This window comes from Stegostoma tigrinum, chromosome 14, assembly GCF_030684315.1.
Source record: "Stegostoma tigrinum isolate sSteTig4 chromosome 14, sSteTig4.hap1, whole genome shotgun sequence".
Taxonomy (NCBI): domain Eukaryota; kingdom Metazoa; phylum Chordata; class Chondrichthyes; order Orectolobiformes; family Stegostomatidae; genus Stegostoma; species Stegostoma tigrinum.
In genome coordinates, this window is record NC_081367.1 from 31,811,681 (window position 1) to 31,838,827 (window position 27,147).

General features: G+C 40.5%; 1 protein-coding gene across 1 annotated transcript in view; it reads right to left on the reverse strand.

Moving 5' to 3' along the window:
• The window catches only part of LOC125457873 (transient receptor potential cation channel subfamily V member 6-like), a 45,889-nt gene that overhangs the window by 4,852 nt on the left and 13,890 nt on the right, over positions 1–27,147 (reverse strand). The window contains exons 7-12 of the mRNA XM_048542592.2: positions 18,565–18,737; positions 14,186–14,332; positions 12,544–12,750; positions 8,939–9,025; positions 3,349–3,425; positions 939–1,104 (exon numbers count right to left, since the gene is read on the reverse strand). Of these exons, the coding sequence (XP_048398549.1) occupies positions 939–1,104; positions 3,349–3,425; positions 8,939–9,025; positions 12,544–12,750; positions 14,186–14,332; positions 18,565–18,737 (857 nt within the window). The remainder of the gene's footprint in view (positions 1–938; positions 1,105–3,348; positions 3,426–8,938; positions 9,026–12,543; positions 12,751–14,185; positions 14,333–18,564; positions 18,738–27,147) is intronic.

Consider the following 27,147-nt stretch of genomic DNA (forward strand, 5'->3'; position numbering starts at 1 on the left):
CTGATAACATGAATTTTTGGCTCATATCCTATTCCTTATCTATAGTTGCCCCTGATGACATTATCTTAAGACATTTGGATCAGATTCCACACATATGACATCTGCATCTCCACTCTTTACATTAACTCCTTCACTGCCTCTTTATTCCCCTAGTTGTCTGAAATGCACTTCTGAATGGAACAAATGTCCCCTGATTAAACACTGAGAACATTAAGACCACCACCACAAACTGTTTGCATGCTGCTACTTCCATCCCCTTTCTGGCCATGGTCTCAGGGTGAAGACATTGTTCACACACTCCACATTCTATTTAATCCTGAGTTCAGCTTTCAACCTAAATCCTGTCCATCTCAAAGTCTACTCATTTGCTCTTCTGAAACATTTACCAATTTGTGGCATTGCCACATACTAGCTGCTGCTGAAATCTTCATCCAAACCTTTGTCACTTCCAGTTCAACTATTCCAATACTCCCCTGTCTGATCTCCCATATTCCACCCTCCAGAGACATCAGTTCGTCCAAAACTACATTCTAACTCACGGCAAGTACCACTCACTCATTATATCTGTACTTACCGATCTACACTTAGGCATTGTTTTCTGTGTTGAAGATAGTATATAATTGCAAGGTATTGCTACTTAAAATGTTTTGGAAATTATACTTACTATTCAAGCTCCTCAAACTGTGAGTGGTAATTGAGAAAGCAAAAACAAAATGCCACAGCTCACTGGGCTCATAGAAACATATTTGAGTTTGATAATAACAGCTCTGGTGGGAGCGAGATCCAATTGAAAATGTGGTGGGAGTGAAATGTTCAGGAAGATCCGTCAGGGGAAACAGTGAGATATAACTTGTTGGTTATCAGGGACAATATAACTGTTTTCAATATGTGCTAAAATGTTTCCATCCTGGATAAATAATTTTAAATTGCTTTCCTACCTTTTGAATCATAATGGAAAACTGTCCGAGCATTTTAAAACCTCTCGCAAAATAGATGGTGTTGCACCAACCAATGATCAGAGCCAAAGAAATTGGAACAGCTTCTTCAACATTACCAAGGATTCTCATGATAACTGCCACAGCAATCAATAGAGAGTAACAAACCCTAGAAAAATGGAAAACTCATGACTTATAAAATTTGAAGCTTTTTGAAAAACAGTAGTTTAATAATTTTATATATTTGTACATTCAATTGGGTTTTGTACCATATACTCTCAATAAGTATAAATTTACACTCTGAATGTCTGTATCTTGCAAAATAAGGGCTGTGTTTTGGCGTGGTGACCCACATTAGAAAGGTAATATACTGTCCTCACGGAATTCCATAAGACAAGATACGCTTCATTGTTTGAAAACAGTCATGTTTAAAAGCTGAAAATGCCCAAGATACAAAACTATGGCCGAAGTTTTGCATCGGAATGAGCATGGGATGCAGTATTTTACCCGATTCACAATCCCATTGCTGTTTCAGAGTTCCCAACTGACCAGTTTTTATTCCTGCTCAGAAGGTGGGTTAAGATAGAGATGGTACTGCCAGCTCTGAAGGTACTGCAAACAAACTCAATGGCAGCTAGAAATGGGATGAGATACTGGAACTGGGAAAGCTCTGATGTGAATCCCACCACTTCTGATGCGACCGCTTGAAGGTGGGATGAATGAGAATCCAGCTGACACTGCACTGGTAAGTCAGCTCTGACCCTTTTGATATGAACAGCAAACTTTTCTCTGATAGTATATGATGACCAATTGGTTTTCAACAATGGTAAAGTCGACCGAGTATGAACTCATTCAATATAAACTGCAAATTTCTTGCTGCCTAATTCCATTGATCAGGAGACTACTGCACACAGCACTGACCTAATGTAGGTACTTGTACTCAAGTGTCTTATGTAATTGTGACAAATTGTGTAGAGTAAGGTTTACTGTCTGCATGTGGCCTTCAATCATTAGATCTCTAAATCCGAGGTTTTCTGTGAAGTTGCAAAACAAACGTGCCAATTGTCCTGACATTCTAAGCTACCTGGCATTTCATACCCTGTGTCACAGGAGCAGCAGTAGGCCATTTGTAACTGTTGATCTCCATACCAGTTACATATGCCATCCCCAAATCGCTTGGTGCCATTTTTTCTAGAAACTGAGATAGTACGGTATGAGATAACAAAGTGTGGAGCTGGATGAACACAGCAGGCCAAGCAGCATCAGAGGAGCAGGAAAGCTTGACATTTCGGGTCGAGACCCTTATTCTAGAAACTGATTGGTTTTGTCTATTATATACAATGATTGAGCTTTCACAGTTCTCTGGACAGAGAATTCAAAGATACACTGACTTTTGAGTGAAGAAAATCTTCCTCATCTCTGTCTTCTCCTTATTCTGGGGCTGTGTCCCTGGGTTCTAGTTCAAGTGTATGAATTCTTCCCTGGAGTGATTAGCTAAGCTGATTGGAAAGCCACACATGGCAACAGCAGGAGTGCATACATGAAAGTGTGAGATTCTGTATAAGTCACACCCAGTAACCTGGACCAGTCTGCTGATAACAAAAGTACTGATCTCCACAGAGTATATACAAAGAGCAATATCCCAAGCTAGAACTCTTGCAATTGTGGCATATCAATAGCTGCTCCCCACTAATTAATTCCTCCAGGCTTTATGAAAGCTTACCCAATTCCTGTTCAGTGATGACCCACATCTGAAAGTAGCTCACATTGTAAAACAATTGGGGCAGCAGAGGCTATCAGAGTTATAAGGAGCCATCCCCGTAAAGGATAAACCTTATCACCACATAGTAAGCATGTACCCGGGCAATGGCTTGGAATAACTGAGGTAGGTACAACTCTTACAGGATAATTGCAACGTGCTAACTGCTTGTGAATTGAGTGCACACTTTGAGGAACATCATCCTGTTGTCACGTAAGAGCTAAATGTTGGTAGAATGGAATGCTTTCTAATTTATCAATCTCTATGGCTGTAAGGAATATCCTAACAGTCAGATGTGTGCAATTGATTACTCCTTGTACCTGAGGAAAGTTGGCTATTGTGGTGAAATCTGTTGCTGTCTGCTCCTAGGAGTCTGCATCTGTGTGAAAGGTGGTGAAGTCTGTCATCTGTGCAGATGGGCTTTCCAAAGCTCTGGTTATAAGGGAGTATACTACTGCAGCTGCACAGGTCTACCAAAACCAAAAGAAATTTAGAAGCTTCATTGCCTGGTAGAGTAGCGGAGGTAGGTTTAATTGAGGCATTTACAAGGCATTGGACCAACTTTACTGCCAAACACATTCTCTAACTAAATTCCAATAAGCTGTCTAGGTTCACTTAGAAAACAAAAAGGCAAAAGTAAAAGACTATACTTACAACAGCAATGGAAATGGCCCTCCTATAGATGTATTGCCTAAATAATTTCTTGGGCCAATCCTGTACAGGTAAGGAATCTGGAAATGAAAATAAATACTTAGTATTGAATCCATCATGAGCAACTGAATAGGAAAGGTATAGCTCGTCTGGAAAATGAATCAACTCCATGGGTATTTCAGCTTGCAATTGTATTACTTTAATTTGTCTTGCTAACTCTCATTGACACATAATCTTGATCAGCCCCAGTGGGGTCCATTATCTTAGATGACTGGTTTGTTTTGAACTGTTGCAACAGCATGGGCTCAATTCCTACACCAGTTGTGGTTAGAGTGAAGAACTCTCCTTCTCAACCTCACCCCTTGCCTGAGGCATGGGACCCTCAGTCAAACCACCCTCAGTCAGCTCTGTCTAATGAGGAAGCAGCCTTTTAATCTGGTGGGACGATGGCAAGGCCACCTTACTGTTTACATTAACCAACTTAAATAGATTTTACAAAACTGATTCACTAAAGCTGTAGAAATATATCAGTTCCATTTTACTCCTCACAGATGCATAGGAACATGGAAGAAGATGTAATCTCCATTCAGCCCCTGGAGACTACTACTATTAGCTAAGACAAAGCTGAGCCAATTACTGAATCAGAAGAATCTATAATGGGAATAAAGGAAAGGCAGAAAAGCTAAATTAGTGCCTGTGTCTGTCTTTACAGAGCAAAATATAAGGACCTCAATGCATTTTTTCATGTGCTAATCCCATGTTCCTTCATGTTATTAAGAACTAGAAATCTATCAATTTTTCTTGAGTTTACTTAGTGACCGAGTTTCTGTAGCCCTCCGGGTTGTGGAACTCCAAAATTCACTATCCTACGAGTGATGATGTCCCTTTTCATTTTTGCTATTAACCTGCTGTGTGAGACTTTAGCAAAAGCCTTTTAAAAATCCAAGTAAAGCACATCCACTGTCACTTAGCCTATCTGTTTCAATGCTCTAGGGTAAAGATCATTGGGTCCCTACGATTTGTCAACTTTTAATCCCATTAGCTTTTCCATCACTACTATTTTGTTTACAAATATCGATTGTTTTCAGATCCACAGCCTCACTAGTTAATGGAATTTCATTCTTTTAGGGAGAATCCTTACGTTTTAGTCTGTAAAGACAGACACAGGCACTAATTTAGCTTTTCTGCCTTTCCTCTATTCCCATTATAGATTCTCCTGATTCAGTAATTGATTCAGCTTTGTCTTTGCTAATCTTTTCCTTTTTATATCTCAATGGAAGAATTTACAATTCTTTTCTATATTTCTTGCTATTTTACACATTCAGGTTACTCTCTCCCTTGAGACTCCTTTGCTGAATTGCAAAATTATTTCAATCACTAGACTTACAATTCATTTGGCAAATTTATAACCCTCCTACTTAGATCTAATATACTAAATTAACTTTCCTTGCTAGCCATAGCTCTCTCACTTATTCCGTCGGGCACTCTTGTCCAAATGAAATGTATATTGTTTTGAAAGCCAGGCAGATATCTTTAAATACTAGCATTTGACTTCCCAAAATACATAATCTCACACTTGTCCGGATTAAACTCAATCTTCCATTTCTCTGACCAACTTTCCAACTGATCTATATCCTGTTATGTCCTTTGACAACCTTCCTCACATTCACAACTCCACCAATTTTTGTGTTGCCTCCAAATTTACTGAACAGACCACCTACATTTTCATCCAAATCAGTTATATATAACACGAATATCAAGGTCACAGCACTGATCCATGTGGAACAATACTGGTCACTGACCTCCAGCGAGAAAACCACCTCTCCACATCAACCCTGTCTCCTATGAGTAAGCCAGTTTTAGATCCAACTTATCAACTCCTTGTAGATCCCATGTGACTTCATCTTCTGGATCAGCTTACCAGAGGAACCTTGTAAAGCCCATGCATTCAACATTCACTGCTCTTCCCACAACAATCAACTTTGAGTTTGTTTGAGGAAGTGACAATCATATTTGTGAGACAAGACCTCCCCCACACATAGCCAAACAGACTATCCTAAATAAGTCTTTTCTTTTTATTCCAAATGTGAAGAAGTCATCTCCCTAAGAATCTTCTTCAATAATTTCCATACACTGATGTAAGGCATACTGGCCTATAATTTTCTGGATTATCCCTTTTGCCCTTTTTAAACAAAGGAATTACATTGACTATTCTCCAGTCCTCTGGGACCTCACCTTTGGTTAAAGAGGATACAAAGATTTCTGTCAAGGCCCCAGCAATATCCTCCCTTACCTCCCTCAGTATCCTGGGATTGATCCCATCAGACGCTGGGACTTAATGGCCTTAATGTTTTCCAAGACACCAAACACCCCTTCCTTCTTAATATTGACATGCCCTAAAATATCAATGTACCCCTCCCTCATCTTACCATCATCCACGTCCTTCCCCTTAGTGAATACTGATGTGAAGTACTTATTAAGGGCTTCACCCACTTCCTCTGGCTCCATGCATAAATCATCTTCTTTTTCCTGTGGATAAGAGTGGACCTACTCTTTCCCCAGTTATCCTTTTGCTCCTAATAAGCACACAAAATGCCTTGGGATTCCCCTTAATCCTACTTGCCAAGGATATTTCATGACCTGCTTTAGCCCTCTTAATTCTTTGTTTATGTTCTTTTCTGCTAGCTTTATATTCCTCTAAGTCATGTCTGATTTCAGTTTCCTAAAACTTTTTTTAATATACAGTGAGATCTAGAGAGATCAAATCCATAGCTCCCAGAAAGTGGCAAGACAAGTCGATAAGGTGGTAAAGAAGGCATACAACATGCTTGCTTTTGTTAGTCAGGGCACTGAGTATAAAAGTTGGCAGGTCATATTGCAGCTGCATAAAATTTTAGTTCGGTCACATTTGAAGTATTGTGTGCAGTTTTAGTCGCTATACTATAGGGAAAGATGTTGAGGCTTTTGAAAGGGTGCAAAAGGGTATTAGGGTCTTGTCTGAATTTAGAGTGTGTTAGTTATAAGCAGAGGTTGGACAAACTTGGATTTTTTTCACTAGATTGAAGGCTGAGGGGCAATCTGACAGAGGGAGAAAGTTTAAATGAGTTGTGCGAGGCAAGTTTTTGTTTAAGCAGAAGGTGATATGTGGCTGGAATTCGCTGCCAGGAGAGCTAGTAGAACCAGACACAAAAGCAACACATAAGGGGCATTTAGACAGAAACACACTCAGACAGAGAGGAGCAGGTATGGATCATATGCAGGCAGATGGGGTTAGTTTAGAATGACATCATAACTGGCAAAGACATGATGGGCCAATGTGTCTGTTACTATGCTGTACTGTTCTGTGCTCTATGTACTAACTGTAGCGTATTCATCATCAAACCTCTCAATGTATTTTTACAACCCACCATGCCAATTCTTCCTTGTATCTTCATAATGTACCTTGCTTAGCTTAAAAAATCCATTTTCGGGTTGAAGTACACCTTTTTCAAATTCAATGAAAGGGGCTGTCATACTATTGTCACCATTCCCTAAAGGTTCTCTTTCATCAGGAATACTAATTAACCTTCAAAGTATTTCACGGTATTCCATGATCATTCTGTCCTAATTTGGTATAATGACTGTGGATACATGGGATCTATTATAAAAGTGCTCAGCTTTCTAGACAGTGTGCACAACTGCCGTCAGCTAACAGTGTGGAGGGTAAGTTCGATTTTGAAAGAGTTTTAACAGGACCTAGTTTTGTGAAAGAATGCGGAGATGTCAGACAGTCTTAAACTTAGCACATCATGGTTGCTTTTAGGAAAGAAAAGGCTTACAAACATTATGAGATCATGTTGCTAATCATAAAGGTGGTGACCAATGAGAGAGTGGAATCCTTTGTAATCAGTGTGCATGACAATACAGATCTTGCAATCAAATCTGTTAGTGATGATTCCTTAGGCTTTCAGAATCTTACCAGTCTATTAAGGCATATTTGTCTGTCGTATCATCAGCACTTATCCTTGAGAAAGGGAATGAAATAGCTTTTTTGAATGACAATCTACATAATGCTGTCTATAATATTCTTGAGTTGAGTAAATTGGCTGCAGAAATACTGCAAATGTCCACTGTTTAGCATGAAAAGATAAGGTCACATGATTGTTGCAAATAATGGCAACTTTCACAAATAATGACAATGTGATATCTGTAGTGGATTTGGACAGCACTTTTTGAAATGTAAAATTCAAAGATCATTTTCGCTATTGGTTTCTTGTGATGACCTCAGCTTCTAAAGTTCTGTTTTGATGTGAAATAAGCAGCCAGAGGGTAGCTCAGTGGTCAGCACTGCTACCTCACAATGCTAAAGATGAGGGTTTAATTCCACCCTTGGGTGACTGTCTGTGTGGAGTGTACATATTCTCCCTGTGTCAGCCTGGGTTTCTGCCAGATGCTCCAATTTCCTCCCACAGTCTAAAGATGTGCAGGATAGATGGATTGACAACGTTCTTCAGAGGATCAGGTTGGGCCAAATGGCTTGTTTCCAGACTGTAGGAATTCTACAGAGAGCATTTCACCTTTAAAGTGGTGTGGTGCAATGGAGATCATGTTGGACTTCTATGTGTGTGTTGACAGTGCTGTTCAAAGGTCCTGGTTTTAAGTCCCACCAGAGTCAAGTTTTTAGGAGCAGCTCAGTGGTTAGCACTGCTGCTTCACAGCGCCAGGGACCCAGGATCAATTCCACCCACAGGTTACAGTGTGAAATTTGCACATTCTCCCGGTGTCTGTGTGGGTTTCCTCCACAGGCCAAAAATGTGCAGGTTAGGTGGATTGACCATGCTAAATTGCCCACAGTGTTTCGGGATGTGCACCGCAGGAGAGTTAAGGGGGATGGGTATGGGTGGGATGCTCCAAGGGTCAGTGTGGACTTGTTGAAATGGAAGGGCCTGTACCCACGCTGTAGGAATTCTCTGATAAAATAAAAATCATTCAGTCAGTATATTTTGCTATAGGAACATATAATGTTAGGTGCAATACACCTTCAGTTACTCTGCAGCTAACAGAATAAATTCCGGTCATATTATGTTTAGCACTGGATTCCTAGAATCCAACACTCTGCCTGTATTCAGATTAATGTTTGTTAACCACCTTTAACACAGTTTTGAGTCTGGGAACTTATGAAAGGATTCACATTGTAAATCAACTTCCTGCCATTTTATTGCATTGTCCAATAGAATTCCAAGTTGCTTCCTCACTAATATTTAATAAATCTGATTCGTGGGCAACTTAAACTTTGTTCCCACAAACCTTTGAAGAAGAATACTACATCTGATCTTATATATCATGACTCTGATCTTACATATCATGACAACAACAGCTGCATTAGCTCTTCAGTAAATTGCATCATTTTCTGACTTGGATAACAGTCTCAGTATTGAAAATTAAATATCATCTCAAGATTTCGACTGATTTATCTTCTTTAAATTTATTTTTGCCACATAGATGGCAAGAGTGGATAGTCAGATAATTTATTTCATCAGTTGCAGTTCTCCAAGTAAATTGTACAGCGTACCATTTAGCCTTAACGTGTACAGAATAAAATATTGTGACTTACCTCACTTATAAGTATTACCAAAGCTCCTATGATGGTTATCAGTTCACCCACAAGTCTCAAATAGTCTTCCTTTGTTTGATAGGATTCCTAAAGTGAGTTTTGAAATGTAATTGTTAATAAATCCAAAAGTATAGCTGTGTACTCTGTACCATTCTTATTCCTAAAATTAGTTAATTTTAGTTCACATGTAAAGGCCAAAAATAGCTGAAGGGATTGCAATATATGATTAACTTGAGTCCATTGATTGCAATGCAGTCAGCTTGCCAACAATGTTTAACAGTTGAACAAGAATTATACTTGGCCTTACAGGCTTGTAAAAATGTCTAATCAAGTAACAATTGGAATATTTAAATCTGGATGCTTCTTACCCCATGCTAATGGGGTGAAGGTTCAGATCCCAACCATGGCCCATTTTTCTGGTCTAAGGTTCATGACGAAACAGGTGTTTGAGAGTGGAGCTAGGAAATCTAGATGAGATCTTTACAGCAATAAGTGAACTCTCTGTGGAAGAAAACGCAAGTTTTGGTGGGGGCCCTTATGCAGCACCTGAATATGATGAGTCCATTTAAAGTTCAGGGTTCAGTTTTTCACTTAGATTTCAGGCTGGACCAAAGCTTTCATCCTTATTGGTGAAGTTTGCAATTTCTGTGGCTGCACAATAATGCTTCACTCATGCTTCAGTTGTGTAGGGCATTGGTGAGACCACATCTGCAGTACTGTGTACAGTATTTGTCTCCCATCTTGAGGAATTACGTAAACATGTTGGAAGCGCTTCGGATTTCCTAGACTAACTGTGAAGGAACTGAAATGTGCAGTTTGTCTTGTGAGGAACGATTGGACAGGCCAGTACCCACTGGAGTTTAGAAGAGCAAGAGGTACCTTGATTGAAACACCGAAAATCCTGAGGGTCTTAACGAGGTAGATATGTGAAGGTTAGAGATAACAAGCAGGCCAAGCAGCATCAGAGGAGCAGGAAACCTGATGTTTCGGGCCTAGACCCATCATCAGAAATGGGGGAGAGGAAGGGGGTTCTGAAATAACTAGGGAGAGAGGGGGAGGTGGGTAGAAGATGGATAAAGGAGAAAATAGGTGGAGAGGAGACAGACCGGTCAAAGAGGCGGGAATGGAGCCAGTAAAGGTGAGTATAGATGGGGAGGTAGGGAAGAGATAGGTCAGTCCAGGGAGGACGGACAAGTCAAGGGGGTAGGATGAGGTTAGTAGATAGGAGTGGGGGTTGGGGCTGGAGGTGGGAGGAGGGGAAGGGTAGGAGGAAGGACAGGTTAGGGAGGTGGGGCTGGTTTTGGGCTGCGGTAGGGGGAGGGGAGATTTTGAACCTGCGCAGTCCACATAGATACCATTGGGCTGAGAGTTCCCAAGCGACATAGGAGGTGCTGTTCCTGCAACCTTTGGGCGGCATCATTGTGGCACTGCAGGAAGCCCAGGATGGACATGTCAACTGCAGAATGAGAGGGGGGAGTTGAAATGGTTAGCGACTGGGAGGTGCAGTTGTTTAGTGTGAACCCAGCTTAGGTGTTCTGCAAAGCAGTCCCCAAGCCTCTGCTTGGTTTCCCCGATGTGGAGGAGGCCACAACAGGAACAGTGGATGCAGTATACCACATTGGCAGATGTGCAGGTGAACATCTGCTTGATGTCGAAAGTCTTCTTGGGGCCTGGGATGGGTGTGAGGGTGGAGGTGTAGGTTGCAGGAAAAAGTGCCAGGTGAGGTGGGGCTGGAGGGGAGTGTGGAGCAGACAAGGGAGTCACGGAGAGAGTGCTCCCTCCGGAAAGCAGATAAGGGTTTGGAGGGAAAACTGTTTTTGGTGGTAGGGTTGGATTGCAGATGGTGAAAGTATCGGAGGATGATACATTGTATCCCGGGGTTTGTGGGATGGTATGTGAAGACAAGGGGGATTCTGTTTTGGTTGTTATTGTGGGGAGGGGTGTGAGGGATGAGTTGCGGGAAATGCGGGAGACAAGGTCGAGGGCGTTCTCGACCACTGCAGGGGGGAATGTTGTGGTCCTTGAAAAACTAGGACATCTGAGATATACGGGAGTGGAATGCTTCATCCTGAGAGCAGATGCAGCGGAGGTGAAGGAATTGGGAATAGGGGATAGCATTTTTTCAGGAAGGTGAGAGGAAGGAGGTGTATGCTAGGTAGCTGTGGGAGTTGGTGGTCTTGAAATGGATATTGGTTTCTGGATGGTTGCCATAGTTGGAGACAGAGAGGTCCAGCAAGGTGAGGGAGGTATTAGAGATGGTCCAGGTGAACTTAAGGTTGGGGTGGGAAGTGTTGGTGAAGTGGATGAACTGTTCAAGCTCCTTGTGGGAGCATGAGGCTGCGCCAAAACAGTCATCAATGTAATGGAGGAAGAGGTGGAGATTAGTGCCAGTGTAAGTGCTGAAGAGGGATTGTTCCATGTAACCTACAAAGAGGCAGGCACAGCTTGGGCCCGTGTGGGTACCCATGGCCATCCCGTTTGTCTGTAAGAAGTGGGAGGAATTGAAAGAGAAGTTGTTGAGGGTGAGGACGAGTTCTGCTAAGCGGATGAGGGTGTCAGTGGAGGGGGACTGGTTGGGCCTGCGGGTCTGGAAGAAGTGGAGGGCCTTTAGGTCATCTATATGGGGAATGCAGGTATATAGGGGCTGTACGTCCATGATAAAGATGAGGTGTTGGGAACCGGGGAATTGGAACTTTTGGAGGAGGTGGAGGGCGTGGGTGGTGTCACAGACATAGGTAGGGAGTTCCTGGACGAAGGGGGAGAAAATATTCTTGTGGAAGATCTGAGAACTAGGAATTCTCGTTTACAAATTAAGGGTTATCCATTTTTCACAGAGATGAGAATTTTTTTTTATCTCATAGAGGACTGTGAGTCTTTAAAACTCTTCTGCAAAAGATGTTGAAAGCAGAGTCTTTGAATATTTTTTAATGCAGATGCAGATAGATTATTGATATGAATGGGAGTGAAAAGTTGTTGGGTTGGAGAGGGTTGTGGAGTATCAGATCAACCATGATCTCATTGAATGATAAGCAGGTTTGGGGAACCAAGGAGCTTTCTCCTATTCCTGCTTGTAGCCACCCCACCCCTCACGTTGCCTAGCTTTGGTGGGCCAATGGTTGAAGAGAGGGAAAGCACCTAAATTGACAAGCCCTGTCTTCTTGCATTGCAAGAGTTGAGATAATGTAAATAGTGTTGCACTGCACAGTATTATATGTTACATAAATAATGTTATACTCTGGAGCATAAGATTCAAGGTGCATTATCGTTAACTTAAAAGGACTGGCAATTGTGTGGCTTATACAGGGACCTTTGTGCTTCTGTTTGACGCTGAAACTTACAAGGAACATTGGGATGAATTATTTGTAATGTCTGATTTACCACCTGATTTGTTACCACCCCTTAGCCCACTTCTTTACATTCTTTAGATGGCCCTGCTCAAATGCGAACTGTTATTTATTTATTGGAGTCTGTAATATTTCATTACCTCAGCACTAAAATGTAATGCTTCTGAATAGTAAGGTATTAGAAACCCCAGAGGAATTGGTTTTAAAAACTACTAACATAAATAACTGAGAATTTCCCTTTCAGGAAATGTGTACACTTACTGCCAGAGTCTTCTGTGTCCTAATGGTGAGGTTGTCAGATAATCCTGGTGGAATTGGCTTCAAGGGCCGATAAAGACTAGAAACAGTGAATATAATAATGTACATGATATAGGAGAACATCCATATCAGGAAATACTTGTACCCGAAAGAATTCCACTTTTGATGTAATAACTCCTTCACCGGTTTAGCATCAACGAGTTTGCGAACCTACAAAAACAAGATCAATTAATGTCTATTCAATTTTTGATCACTGTTTACTTCCTTCATTTTCACCATAGATCATAATGTCTGCCATTAACAGGTCAGAAATACTGAACCTTGAGAAAATCTGTTCACAACAGGTTTTAAAAAGCATGAAAAAAGTGAAATGGATGAAATACTTTAAAAGAAAATCAGAACATCAAAGTTGGGATGAACAATACGTAGATCTACAAAATCTTATTTATAGATATGAGGTGATAGCAGTAACTACATGTTTTGGCCTGGAGTACTTTATAGATATTGCAGACATTTGATATCTGCATGACCATTTCTTGAACCCCATAATGTAAGACTTCCAAACATGAACACAGATGGAAAGGTGCCAGTTTAAAGATTTAAATAGTCTTTACAGAAATCCCCAAGGCTTCTTATTCATCACCTTCCAAATCCACGATCACTACTAACTAGAAAGACCAGGGCAGCTTATATATTGGAACAACACCACATGCAAGTTTCCATTCAAGTCATGCAGTAACCTGACATGGAAATATATTATCATTCTTCCAATGTCACTGGGTCAAAATCTTGGAACTCCCTTCCTAATGGCATTGTGGGTCTACCTGTACAAAATGGACTGTAGCGGTTCAAGAAAATTGCTCACGATCACCTTCTCAAGGGCTAATAGGGATGGGCAAAAATACTGGCACGGCCAGCAGCACCCATATCCCATGAATGAAGAGTAAAAAAAATCCTTCAGCAGAAATTGTGAAATCTCCTGTCGAAGCATGCGATATTTTATATCATCCATAAGATGTTTAAAATTATTTTAGTTTAGTTTTGTTTTAAAATAAGTTTTATTGTTAAGCACTGTGAAGAAAATATACTCTTTTGATATTGATTATTGGATCATTTTAATAGTCTCCATCAGCTTTTCTGCTCCTCTGGTGCTGCGTGGCCTGCTGTGTTCATCCAGCTATCTCAGACTCCAGCATCAGCAGTTCCTACTATCTCTCTCTGTAGCTCATTGTTTACATTTAAAATACAGCACTAAGGAGCAGTGAGCTTTTCATAATAAATGTAAAGGAGAGGTATAAAATGTCAGACTTTATTATGTGTATTGAAACTAGTTCATTTAGCTTCACGATTGGAAGTTAAGATAATTAAGAAATTAGTCAGAGATTTTGAGGTTTGTGGCTTTGAAGTTGTAATTCTCACTTCAGGCTAACATTATTAAATGAGCTGCTGAGCGTAGAGTTCAAAGTGGGAGTTGTTAACATCAAGGTCACAATGTTTACTAAATTCCAATCTCATTGAAAATGTAAATGTAGCTTTTCACAATAGAGAATTTGATCTAATGAAATAAGTAGAGCCTTCTCATGGAGAGGTATTGCATAATGGACAATCACAACAAAGTACAAATAGGTTCATTCCTTATGGTTACCTCACTATTCCTGCTTGTTGTTATGATATCCAGAACTGATTTTTGGTCACCCCATGTATCAATGTTGGTGAGATCATAAACGCAGTAAGAAATTGTCCCCATTGTCCAGTATATTTTCTTTTGTTTTTGCACCAAATAGTTGAACATCTACAGAAAGAAAAGCAATGAATGAATTAGAAAAATGTAAATACATATTTAAAGATAATTTGATATTTTCAAATTTAATTGTATTGTAGTCAATCCATTGAAAATTGCTATGAATATCCCAATTTTCTCCTCATTGTGATTACAAAGCTGAGTTTGAATTACATTTAGCATTTTGGTCCATGTTAACATAAAAGCTAGGAGAAATCCCACTTCCCTGGAGGGAAAAGGGAGACATGTAAAATCAATCTGAGGTTGTTAGTTCTTACTACAGCACTATCTGATTGTCTCCATGAGTATAGAAACTAGTGTTGTTAAAATTATTTACTTCACGATGTGTGAGATTTTGGAAAAATGTTAAATACAAAAATGTCCAATCTTCAATAGAAGTGACCATCTGTCTGTCTCAAAGGGCAAAGTACTAACATTTTTACTTTTTAAAACCCCCAGTTCAGAGACTTAAGCACACTACTTCAGCTAAAACCCCATGCCTCCTCACCACAGGTGCAGCCTATAGGGTAAGATGCTTAAAATGAGACCCTTTCTGTACTCCAGTATGGGTGTACCTTGGTGTTTTGGAGTGATTTTGTCTGTTCAGATCATCACAAGACAGATCTCAAACAGTATCTATCAGCATTGTATACATTGTGATGATAAAACAGATAACTCTGCCCTAAGCTCCTCTGGTTCAATCCTTCTAGCAGAGTCTCTCCCATTGATGATATTAAGGTCACAGTTCCAATAGATCATACCTCAGAAGCTGATTTGCATATTCATTGAAACGTATCTCTAAATTTGGTGTGGAGGTGCAAGTGTTGGTCTGGGGTGGACAAAGTCAGAATTCACATGACACCAGGTTACAGTCCAACAAGTTTATTTGAAATCACAAGCTTTCGGAGCACTGCTCCTTTGTCAGGCGAAGTGAGAGCGAAGACTACATGGACAAAGAATTATTAGGCAGAGAGATCAAAAGATCACACAACTGGTATGAGTGGAGTGTCGAATAATAAGTCACCAAGAATGTTAGATGGTGTGAGTAAAGTGTCAACAGCTGAATAACAAGCGAAGGCATGATCTATAATCTGATTAAGTGAGGCAGAGAGATAATTACAAAAAATTTTAAAAAGGTAGAGCTGGAGACAAACTAAATGACTGGAATAATATGATAGGTATAAGAGTCGCTTTGCCAAGTGTCTAACCAACGTAATAAGTAATCCAAAACTGTACAAAGTAATTAAGATAGATCATAACAATTTATCAAGGTGATGGTGTCAAAACAGAACAGTGAGAAAGATTTTACAGATACAGAACAATGTAGTGGGGTCACATGTAGCATGACATGAACCTGAGATCACGGTTGTGGCTGTCTTCATGGTGCCATTGAGAAAAGAACACTGTTCTGGCCAAGATTTATCTCTGGATCAATGTCATTAAAACAGAATAACTGATTCTTTACGTCATTGCAACGCACAATGTGCTGACCCATCAATGCAGCAGTGAATGCATTTCAAAACTGTAGTACTTTATTAGGACATCTTCAGACTACAAAATATACCCTAGAAGTACAAATTATGTCTTTTCTTCCTAGTTGACTATTTTAATTTAATAAAGTCTTCATTTTTTGTACTTTCTGTTTATTTTGTTACAGTGAAAGACCCACTGTCTAAAATAATTTGAGAGCTCTCATCAGAATTTATAACTGTAGTTAAAGCTAACTGTTTCTTTATTTTAATGCTAGGCCCAGACAGCAAGAGCTGTACCTGTCTTTGAACTCAAACAATGACGGGACTTATGAATATTGTTGGAGACAGCAGTGCGGGATGGGTGGATTTCACTAATACATACTGGGCTGATGTGCACCACGGGACATCATAAGTCATCACGGGAGAAAATTATAAAGGGGGCAGTATCAATGGCTGAAAGGAGACAAACGAAAAGCAAGATAAAAAGAGCAGGCAGGAAAGCATACTGAAGATCACAAGCTGAGAGAGAGAAAGTGAAAATGAACAGAAAGCGAGAAATCACGAGCATAGATTTCCCTGGAGTTTTCAGGGTCCTGCTATTCACTTCAGTAGTGAGTCAGAAACCTGCACTGTGTGGGAAACAGGTAATAACTTCTGATTTTCCCCAAACTGGTCAATTAGTGGCCGGGGCTTGGGTCACCATACAAGGAATGAATACGCTCTCAAAATTGGAATGCCAAAAGGATGCACTTCAGCTTGAAAGCAGAAGAAGAATATTTGACAGGTATGTGAAGGGTGCTACCTCATAAAATATTTGAAATCTGATGTTTAAAAAAATCTTTGCATCGATCTCGCCACCCAAAGAGGGGTCCTCTATACACAGCATCTCAGTGCTGTTTCTCAACCTAGGTAAGTGCGGTGGGACTCCAAGTATGTCTGGAGCACTAAGATCCAGACTTCTGCTGAGAGGCCACCTCCACAGAGCAGTGGTCTTTCCTGCTACCTTTGGGGTTTCAATAGGCTCAGTTAGCTATCAACAACTTATGGACACTGTCGCCTTCCCTATTCTAACTTTAGGGGAAAAAGGGTTGCGCGGAGCCAGGAAGGTGGGATGTTACCAGTGGTGAGAAATTATGCAGCCACCCACCTCAATGCCCAGTCCCATTAGAGTCTACAAATGCAGCCCCATGTAACAGACATAACTGAAACAGAGAAATGGCAGGTTAAGAGGTCAACCCGTGAGTCAGATATTCTGGTGCCAATTTTCAATTTTAGTGTATATCAAGTGATCAACGAACAGAGCAATCACATTAATAACACCTTAGATTTGTATTGCCAGTTCATTAGTACCAGCAAGAGGCCTGAATCGTTTTGATGGGCTGGATTATATTTCAGCCTGCTCCAGTTGAAAATCAAAACAACAGCCTCTCACCCCAGGATGGCAAGTCAGATTAATAATGGAAGTTCTTGGAAAATACAGGAATTAATGTAATCCAGATATTAATGAAATTCAGAAACGGCAGGGTTTTTTTAACAGGGTAAATTATAAACAATACAATAGGTGTCTAATTCAATTCATTCTGCCTGTGTTGACTGAAAAAGAGGCATAAGCCCAGTCCCCAAATCTTGGTCAAAAGCCCAGAGGATAACAACATCACATTGGATATCCAAATGTTTATAAAATGCAATGAGAAGTTTTCTTCACTGCTAGCCTTTTGCTAGTGAGTTCAAGATCTCCATAACCCTTTGAAGAAAAATGTTTTCCTAATAGTATCTTTTTTGTTTCCCTGGTTAGTGGTCTCTTTCTTAAGGGGAATCTTTCTTCCTTTCATGATAACTCAATAATAATTGTATATTGCCCTTCTAAATCTCATTGAAAGCCCACTGTATTCCAAAGGAAACAACCCCAGCCTACCCGAACTTCTCTTACTGCTAACATTCTTCAAGTCTGGTAATATTCCCATTAATTGTCTCTCTCGTGTAATCATACTCCTCAAGTAAAATGGTGACCAGAACTGCGCATAATAGTCAATAGCAGTCCACGACGGGTTGCACAGTTCTACTTAACCTCCATGATCTTGTAAAGATTTTAAAAACTTTGTTCAAAAATAGAAGTTTTATATTCAAACTAATCTTTCAACCTTATTGATACTTTGATTAGAGATTATGTAATACGGTCAGGGACTATCTTGGATTTGATGGGGTCATTCCATGGTTAGACCAGATGTCCTCCATCCCTGGTTGTTTATAGCTAGGACACCTTTTGTCCTGAATTTCTGAAGCAGTGACTTGGAGACTGCTCATGAGCCTCTTCTTACAGCTGTCCAAAGAAGTGTCCCTTTTGCAGTCCCAAGAATTGGGACTATGGTGCATAATTATCAACACTTATAATGCAGAAAATGCAGCAGCCAATTTGTGCACAACATGGTCCCTTAAAGGTAACTTGACAAGGAGTAGATAATGTTCGGCTCTTTGAAATAATGTCACAAAAATTTTAACATCCACCTGAGAGGGAAAGTACTGTCTGAGTTTAATGTCTCATCCAGATGCTGAGAGATATCCCAGTTACAACTACTGCCATATCATCCTTGATTTTGCACTCAAATTCCTGAAATGTGACTAAAACTCAAAATTTCTGACTGATTACTGTCAATGGATCCTTGACGAAGCCAGTATATGGGAAGAAGGAGAAGGACTTTTAACTCTTACCTTTATTTCCATACCAAGCTTAGTCAATGGATTCATACTATTGCAGGAAAGTAGCTTACTTACTACAAAGTCACCCTCAGCTGCTGCGAGTTTCAATGGAGTGTAGCCATCATTGTTCACAATGTTTTCAACAAACTGGTGATGTTTCTCAGATACAAGTGAAGTAATGAGATCATACATGGAATATGCTTGCTCTTTTTCTGGTTGTAGAACTAACACATGAAGTACTGTATTACCTGCAGAAAATGGTGCGAATTATTAATCACAATCATAGCAGCTTGTCTTCTGAATCAAGAAAATGTACATAAACATTCACAAGAGAATAATTTCAATTGCCAAAGGGTGATTCTGATGGCTCACTGACTACATGAACCATGCAGTATGAATGTGCACCTTATACATGAGCATGCATTCCTGTGCTTAGAGTGAGTTCGCCAATCGAACTGATCTTAAACATAACTGAATTAGATAAATTCATGGTTGATTTGCATGTACGGTATTAGAATTAGTCCTTACTTATGATTTCTTTTGATTAGCACAGCGATGCCTTACATTATCACAGCTAATGCAGAAAAAAAATTGGTAATGTCATGGTTCCGCAGGAACAGCAACTCATATTCCGCCCAGGAACAGCAACTCATATTCCGCCTGGGAACCCTGCAGCCTAATTGTATCAATGTGGACTTCACCAGTTTCAAAATCTCCCCTTCCCCAACTGCATCCCTAAACCAGCCCAGTTCGTCCCCTCCCCCCATTGCACCACACAACCAGCCCAGCTCTTCCCCCCCACCCACTGCATCCCAAAACCAGTCCAACCTGTCTCTGCCTCCCTAACCTGTTCTTCCTCTCACCCATCCCTTCCTCCCACCCCAAGCCGCACCCCCATCTACCTACTAACCTCATCCCACCTCCTTGACCTGTCCATCTTCCCTGGGCTGATCTATCCCCTCCCTACCTCCCCACCTATACTCTCTCCACCTATCTTCTTTTCTCTCCATCTTCGGTCCGCCTCCCCCTCTCTCCCTATTTATTCCAGAACCCGCACCCCACCCCCCTCTCTGATGAAGGGTCTAGGCCCGAAACGTCAGCTTTTGTGCTCCTGAGATGCTGCTTGGCCTGCTGTGTTCATCTAGCTTCACACTTTATTATCTTGGTAATGTCATGGTTATTATTTTCTGTGCAGGTTTTAGGCGATACTAACTATGATGACATGGACAACCCAGTGGCTGTTCTTTGTGGCTGCATCCTGGTGAGTTTTTTGACTAGACTGCTTCAACAGCAGCTTTAAAGACAGGGCAGGTCCAGGTCCGGGGGTTCATTTTCGGTGGATGTTTCCATTGGCTTCGGTTTGGGCATCCCTGTGGCGGAATCTATGGAGTTCCGGTCTGGGATTCCAACAGGATGGGAGCCTATTCGTTGAGCCCAGAACTGTGAAATTGACTTAAATGGGCTTTGTCTTAATTTCTCTTTTTTTCTTTAATTTCTTATTTTTGATGTACTATCGCGGAAGGGCTGTTACTCTGAACTTTTTATTTCTTTATTTTTCTAACTTATGACAATGATTTTGTATTTTTGAAGATGTGTAATGCTGGACTTTTTATTTATTTACTTTCCTTTTTGTTCCCTAAGCAATTATACTCAAGAATCTATACCTAGGTACCAGAAATAGCAGCTTGAAAACCTTTCACTGTACTCCTGTGAGTACTTGTGAAAATAGTGCTAAGTTTAATTCAAATTCAAAATAAAAAGTTAAAAAGAGCATATTTTGGGGAAATGATATGGCAACACTATTACTCTGAAATAAACACAGCAGATATTGAAAATAGGTCAATGACCTTTTTTAACAACTGAAATAAATTAGAGATAGTAGGAACTGCAGATGCTGGACAATCTGAGATAGCAAGGTGTAGAGCTGGATGAACACAGCAGGCCAAGCAGCATCAGAGGAGCAGGAAAGCTGATGTTTTGGGGCTAGGCCTTTCTCCAGAAATGAAGAAGGGTCTTCTGAAGAAGGGTCCAGGCCAAAGACGTCAGCCTTCCTGCTCCTTTGATGCTGCTTGGCCTGCTGTGTTCATCCAGCTCTGCACCTTGTTATCTGAAATAAATTAGAGATGCAATAGCTTTTAAACAAGTGCGGAGACAGAGGAACGGAGGAGCCATAAAAGATCAAAGGGGAAAGTACTGTGATGGGGATAAGGCAGGAGTAGTGAAACACAAGAAATGTTGATGGTGTAAGGTAAAGAGAGTGGGAAGGAAACAAAATCACAACAGATAAGCTTCAAGAATTGTAAATAGCAACAGAAAAATCAGCATTAGTGCCTGCTGCTTGTTGTCTGAAAAAAAGAAGGAATTACTACCTGAAATTGTTGAAATCAATGTTAATTTCAGGAGAATTTCATATGGAACTGAAGTTTCGTGGAGTTTCTCAAGTATGACCATGATCTATTTTCTGTTGTTTTCACATTTAAAAATATGTAGCTGGAGAAGGTAGTTTTTAACTGAGAGAGTGATTCAAGTGGGCTGGTAGATAGGGATATTAGCAGCATGACCAACACTGACATTGTTAACTCAATGGAATGGGGGTAGGCCATTTAGAGAGTTGAGTTTGCTCTGATGATTGATTAGATCCTGGCTGAACACCTCCTCAATGCCATTTTCCTGCATGACCTCCAAACCCCTTCAAGTCATTAATCTCCAGGAACCTACTGATTTATGCACTGAACATGGTCAATAACTGAGCTTCCACAGCCCTCTGGAGTATAGAATTCCAAAAACACACCACTCTCTGTGTGAAGAAATACTGCCTCTTTTCTGTCTTAAATGGTCTATCATTATTCAGAATTCTAGCGAGTACAGAACCAGTTTTCTCAATCTGGCCTCATGACAAAACCCTGCCAGCCCAAGGATTAATCTGTGTTACATTCTCTCTCTGGGACATACATTCCTCCTTGGATAGAGGGACCGAAAGTGTATACAATACTCTAGATGAGATCTCACCAAGGTTCTCTGTAACTGTCTTCATAATTGTTTGCTGTACCTGCACGCTTAATGTTTGGTGACTCGTGAACAAAAGCATCAAGGTTCGTTTGGACCCCAATATTTCCCAACTTCTCACCACTTAAGAAACATTCTGCCTTTCTATTCTTTCCTCTCAGGATGATTAGTTTCATTCATATGCACATTATTTTCCATCTGCTATGTTTGAGTTTACTCATGTAGGCCTGTCAAAGTTTACTTGAACCTCTTTGCATTCCCCTTACAAGTTACATTCCCAGCCTCTTCAGTATCATCATTGGAAATATTGCAAATATCCCTATTTACATAAGTTGTGAATGTTGTAGATCTAGAGCTGGACTTGTAGGATACCAATATGAATGGCTGCAATCTTTAGAATGATCAGGTTAGTCCTACTCTTTGCTTCATGTCTGTTAACCAACTCTCAATTTGTACTGAGATATTAGGAACTGCCGATGCTGGAGAATCTAAGATAACAAGGTGTAGAGCTGGATGAACACAGCAGGCCAAGCAGCATCACAGGAGCAGGAAAGCTGATGTTTTGGGTCTGGGCCTTTCTTCAGAAAATGGGGAATGGGAATATAAGGGGAATATAAGGGGAATGCATTTTCTGAAGAAGGATCCAAACCCGAAACATCAGCTTTCCTGCTCCTCTGATGCTGCTTGGCCTGCTGTGTTCATCCTGGTCTACACATTGTTATCTCAATTTATACTAATATGTTTCCCCAATGGCCATGTAGCTCAGTTGGCTGGACAGCTGGTTTGCAAAGCAGTGTAATGCCAGCAGGATGGTTTCAATTCTCAAACCAGCTGATGTTACCATGAAGGACTTTCCTTCTCAATATCTCTGCTTGCTTGAAATGTGGTGATCCTCAGGTTTAACCATTACCAGTCATCTCCCTCTAATGAGAGAGTTGTCCTATGGGCTAATAAGACTAAGGTTAGTTTATCTATTCCCCCTGTTTCAGATGCTCTAACTTATTTCCTGGCCTCCTGTGTGAGATCTAATCCAAAGCCATCCAAGAATCCAAATCCATCGGATCCGCTTGTCATCTTTATCAATGCTACAAACAATAACCTCACAAATCTCCAATAAGTTCGCAAGGATGAATTCCTTTTTATAAATATATTGGAGTCTGCCCAGTATTGCCATTATTTTCTGTATGACCAGTTTTCATATCCATTATAATGGGTTCTAAATTTTTCTCTTCTACTGATGTCAAATTGATATGTCTATAATTCGTATTCCCCTTCCGCACTTCTTAAATAGTTAGGTTACATTTGCCACTTTCTGGTGTGCTGGAAGCTTTCCCAAATCTATAGAATTTTGAAAGATAGCCATCATGTATCCATTATCATACTAGCCAACTCCTCAATACCCGAGGATAAACTGTGTCTTGTCTCATAGTTTATCAATCTTCAAACCAGTTAATCTCTTACTTTTTATAACCAATTTCTTTTAGTATCTCAGTTTTGTAATTGGCTTGGTTTCCTAATGCTTCTGCAAGATTGTCTATGAGGATAGATACCAACTAACTGTTTAGAATTTCCATCAATACCCTGTCTCCACAGACTCTCTTGTCCCTACCTGTAATAGATACACTTTTGCCCCTTACATAAAGAAGCTTTTGTCATCCATCTTTATATTCCTCGATATTTTGCATTTTTATTCTCCTTTCCCTTTCTTAAACAGTTTTTTGGGGGGTCTATTGTTATATTTTAAATTGCTCCTCAACAACAGGCTTACTTCTTTTGCTGGCATCCTCATCAGCCACTTCTTTTAATTTTGTGCAATCTTTAGCTTTTATTAACTGCAGTTGATTTAGCTTTCCTTTTGAGTGTTTGTGCTTTAGAGGAATCTTTTGTTGTCATTGTATTTAGTAAAAACTAGCCACTCTTGTCTATTATCAAATCTTTTATGCTTTCGGTATCATATTAAGGACACTTATGTAACTTAATCGAAAATGATTGGAAAGATTTCACTTGCTCCAAGTTTAGTTACCTCCTTAGGCATAATTTCCAAGGATTTATCAATAAAACCTTTAGAGGACTGTGCCTCCGAAAAAGTTGTCTGAAGCTGTTCAGTAATTTTGCACCAAGTAAACATTCACCATGATAGGCATTCTACTACCCATCGGTCACAAATACATACAAATGTCTTCATTTCTAGGGAAAACAAAAAGCTAAAGAACTGCAGATGCTGGAAAGCAGAAATAAAACTAGAAACTGATGGGGCAAAAAATGGAAAGAAACTCCACATCTGTGGAAAGAAAGCAGAGTTAACATTTTGGATTCAGTGACTCTTCTTCAGAATGCCTGAAGACCTGCTGAGTTTTCCCAGCAATTTCTGTTTGTTCATGACTGGATTGATTTTGCTGATATGTTTTATTGACACAGTGAAATATTTCTCTATCTTATTTAGGATTGCACAGTAAACATATGAAAATTATAACTCCCAATCAGCACTGGAGCATTTTCTTTTCTTTACAGACCTACACAACAGAAAATACAAATCATAATGGTTACTGAAAGCTTTTGTTTTTAGCATTCATCAGAGTGTGGAAACAGTTTGCATACAAAATGATATCCAAGAAAATTCAAACTTGTTGCAAACAATCAAACAAGTCAATGAAGGGCTAAGGGCAATTTAACTTTATATTTTGAAAGTAGAAAGAAGGTGTAAATCTTGAAAGCAAGAAAAATGTCCGAAGGCATTGCACAGAGCAGAAAGGCACTATACAACACATTTCAGGTGTAGACAATGACAGTAAAAGCTTTGACAAAGAGATTGAGGTTCGAAGTTTATGAGGAAGACAGAGAGACACCTAATGTTTTAGATACAAAGTTTCAGAGAGTAAAGATGTTGTGTATTTGGTAAATATGATGGATTGTTACTTTAAGTACTGGACACATGATGTAATGATGACATCATCAGTTACTTTAGGCAGGAAGTAGCTTTGTCTAACCTTGCTGCCTGTAGAATGAGTACTTCCTTAATAAAGTTCCAGTGGTTGCACTTAACAAAGGTTGAGAGATCTAATAACCAATTAATGAGTAGAGGAGGAGTAATGTAGATCTGAAGCAAGTATACACAAAAAGATGTTTGCCGATAGTTTCAGAACTATTGGCACAGCACTGCTGCAGATAAATTTGAAGATAAGAGTTAAGGACATGATATAGTTCAGTGAGAACTTTGTGAAAGACAAGAAATGGAGATCAACGCTGTGACTGAATTGATGAGGAATGGAAATTTAAAATTATGAACCTGACAAAAGGTGCTCTGATGAAATTGAGTCCAGAAATGACAAAGGCATAGATAAAGTCTAGCTAAACACAGAGGCTATTAACCTTATGAAGCTGGAGGTGAAACATTTCAAGGATAATTACAATACAGGTTACAAATTTCAGTTCTCGGCTGAGCGGCACCCAATCAAATTCAGTCCAAATCATCAAATGGTGAAAGAAATGGACTTTTCTAACTGTGTATAATCAAAGGTAAGCAAAGGCTATAAGGAAAAGCCAGGGAGCAATAAACTGGTGAGCCTTACGTCAGTGATGGGTAAGTTGTTGAAGGACATTCTGAGGGATAGGGTTTATATGCATTTGGAAAGGCAAGGACTGATTAGGGATAGTCAACATGGCTTTGATGTGAGAAATTGTGTCTCACTAACTTGATTGAGTTTTTTGAAGCTGTGACACAAGGCAGAGTGATAGACATTGGCTATATGGTCTTCAGCAATGTGTTCGACAAGGTTCTGCATGGTAGATTGGTTAGTAAGGTTGGATCCCATGGGATCAGGGCAGGGGGCTAACCAATCAGATACAAATTTGGCTCGAATGTAGGAGACATTGGGCGGTGGTAGAGGGATGCTTCTTGTGACTGGGAATGTGCCACATGGATCAGTACTGTGTCCACTGCTTTCATCTTTTATATAAATAATTTGGAGGTATGTTTAGTAAGTTTGAAGATGACAGCAAATAGGTGTAGTAGTGGACAGTGAAGAAGGCTATCTCAGAAGCTTCCGTTGTCATGGAAGATCTGCCTACCGAGTCAGTATGGGTGGAAATTAGGAACAGCAAGGGAGTAGTCACCTCGTTAGGGGTTTACTACAGGCCCCCCATTAGCAGCAGGGAGATTGAAGAAAGCATAGGTCGGCAGACTTTGGAAAAATGTGGACATAGTAGGGTTGTTGTAATGGGTGACTTTAACTTTCCCAATATTGATTGGAACCTCCTTTGAGCAGAAGATTTGAATGGAGCTGTTTTTGTAAGGTGTGTTCAGGAGGGTTTCCTAACTCAGTACGTTGACAGGCCGACGAGGGGAGAGGCATTCTAGACTTGGTGCTCAGAAACGAGCCGGGGCAGGTATCAGATCTTGTGGTGGGAGAGCATTTTGCTGATAGTGACCATAACTGCCTCACATTCTACATAGCTATGGAGAAGTAGAGGATTAGGCAAAATTGGGGAAGAGGAAACTATGACGCGATTAGACATGAGTTAGGAAGCATGGACTGGGAGCAATTGTTCCATGGTAAAGGCACTATAGACATGTGGAGACTGTTTAAGGAACAGTTGATGCGAGTGATGAATAAATATATCCCTCTGAGACAGGCAAGAAGGGGTAAGATAAAGGAACCTTGGATGACGAGAGCAGTGGAGCTTCTCGTCAAAAGGAAGAAGGTAGCTTACATAAGGTGGAGGAAGCTAGGGTCAAGCTCAGCTCTAGAGGATTACAGACAGGCGAGGATGGGCTCAAAAATGGTCTGAGGAGAGCCAGGAGGGGGCACGAGAAAGGCTTGGCAGAACGGATTAGGGATAACACAAAGGCATTTTACACTTATGTGTGGAATAAGAGAATGGGCAAAGAAAGAGTAGGGCCGATCAGGGATAGCATAGGGAACTTGTGTGTGGAGTCTGAGGAGGTAGGGGAAGCCCTAACTGAGTTTTTTGCTTCTGTCTTTACGAAAGAAATGAACTTTGTAGTGAATGAAACCTTTGAAGAGCAAGTGTGCATGCTGGAATGGATAGAGATAGAGGAAGCTGATGTGCTGAAAATTTTGTCAAACATTAAGATTGACAAGTCGCCAGGCCCGGACCAGGTTTGTCCTCGGCTGCTTTGGGAAACGAGAAATGCAATTGCTTCGCCACTTGCGAAGATCTTTGCATCCTCGCTCTCTACTGGAGTTGTACCTGGGACTGGAGAGAGGAAAATGTAATTCCTCTCTTCGAGAAAGGAAATAGGGAAATCCCCGGCAATTACAGACCAGTAAGTCTCACGTCTGTCGTCTGCAAGGTGTTAGAAAGGATTCTTAGGGATAGGATTTATGACCATCTGGAAGAGCATGGCTTGATTAAATGCAGTCAACACGGCTTTGTGAGGGGCAGGTCATGCCTCACAAACCTTATCAAGTTCTTTGAGGATGTCACTAGAAAGGTTGATGAGGTTCGAGCTGTGGATGTGGTGTATATGGACTTCAGCAAGACATTTGATAAGGTTCCCCATGGTAGGCTCATTCAGAAGGTCTGGAGGAATGGGATACAGGGGAACTTAGCTGTCTGGATACAGAATTGGCTGGCCAACAGAAGACAGCGAGTGGTAGTAGAAGGAAAATATTCTGCCTGTAAGTCAGT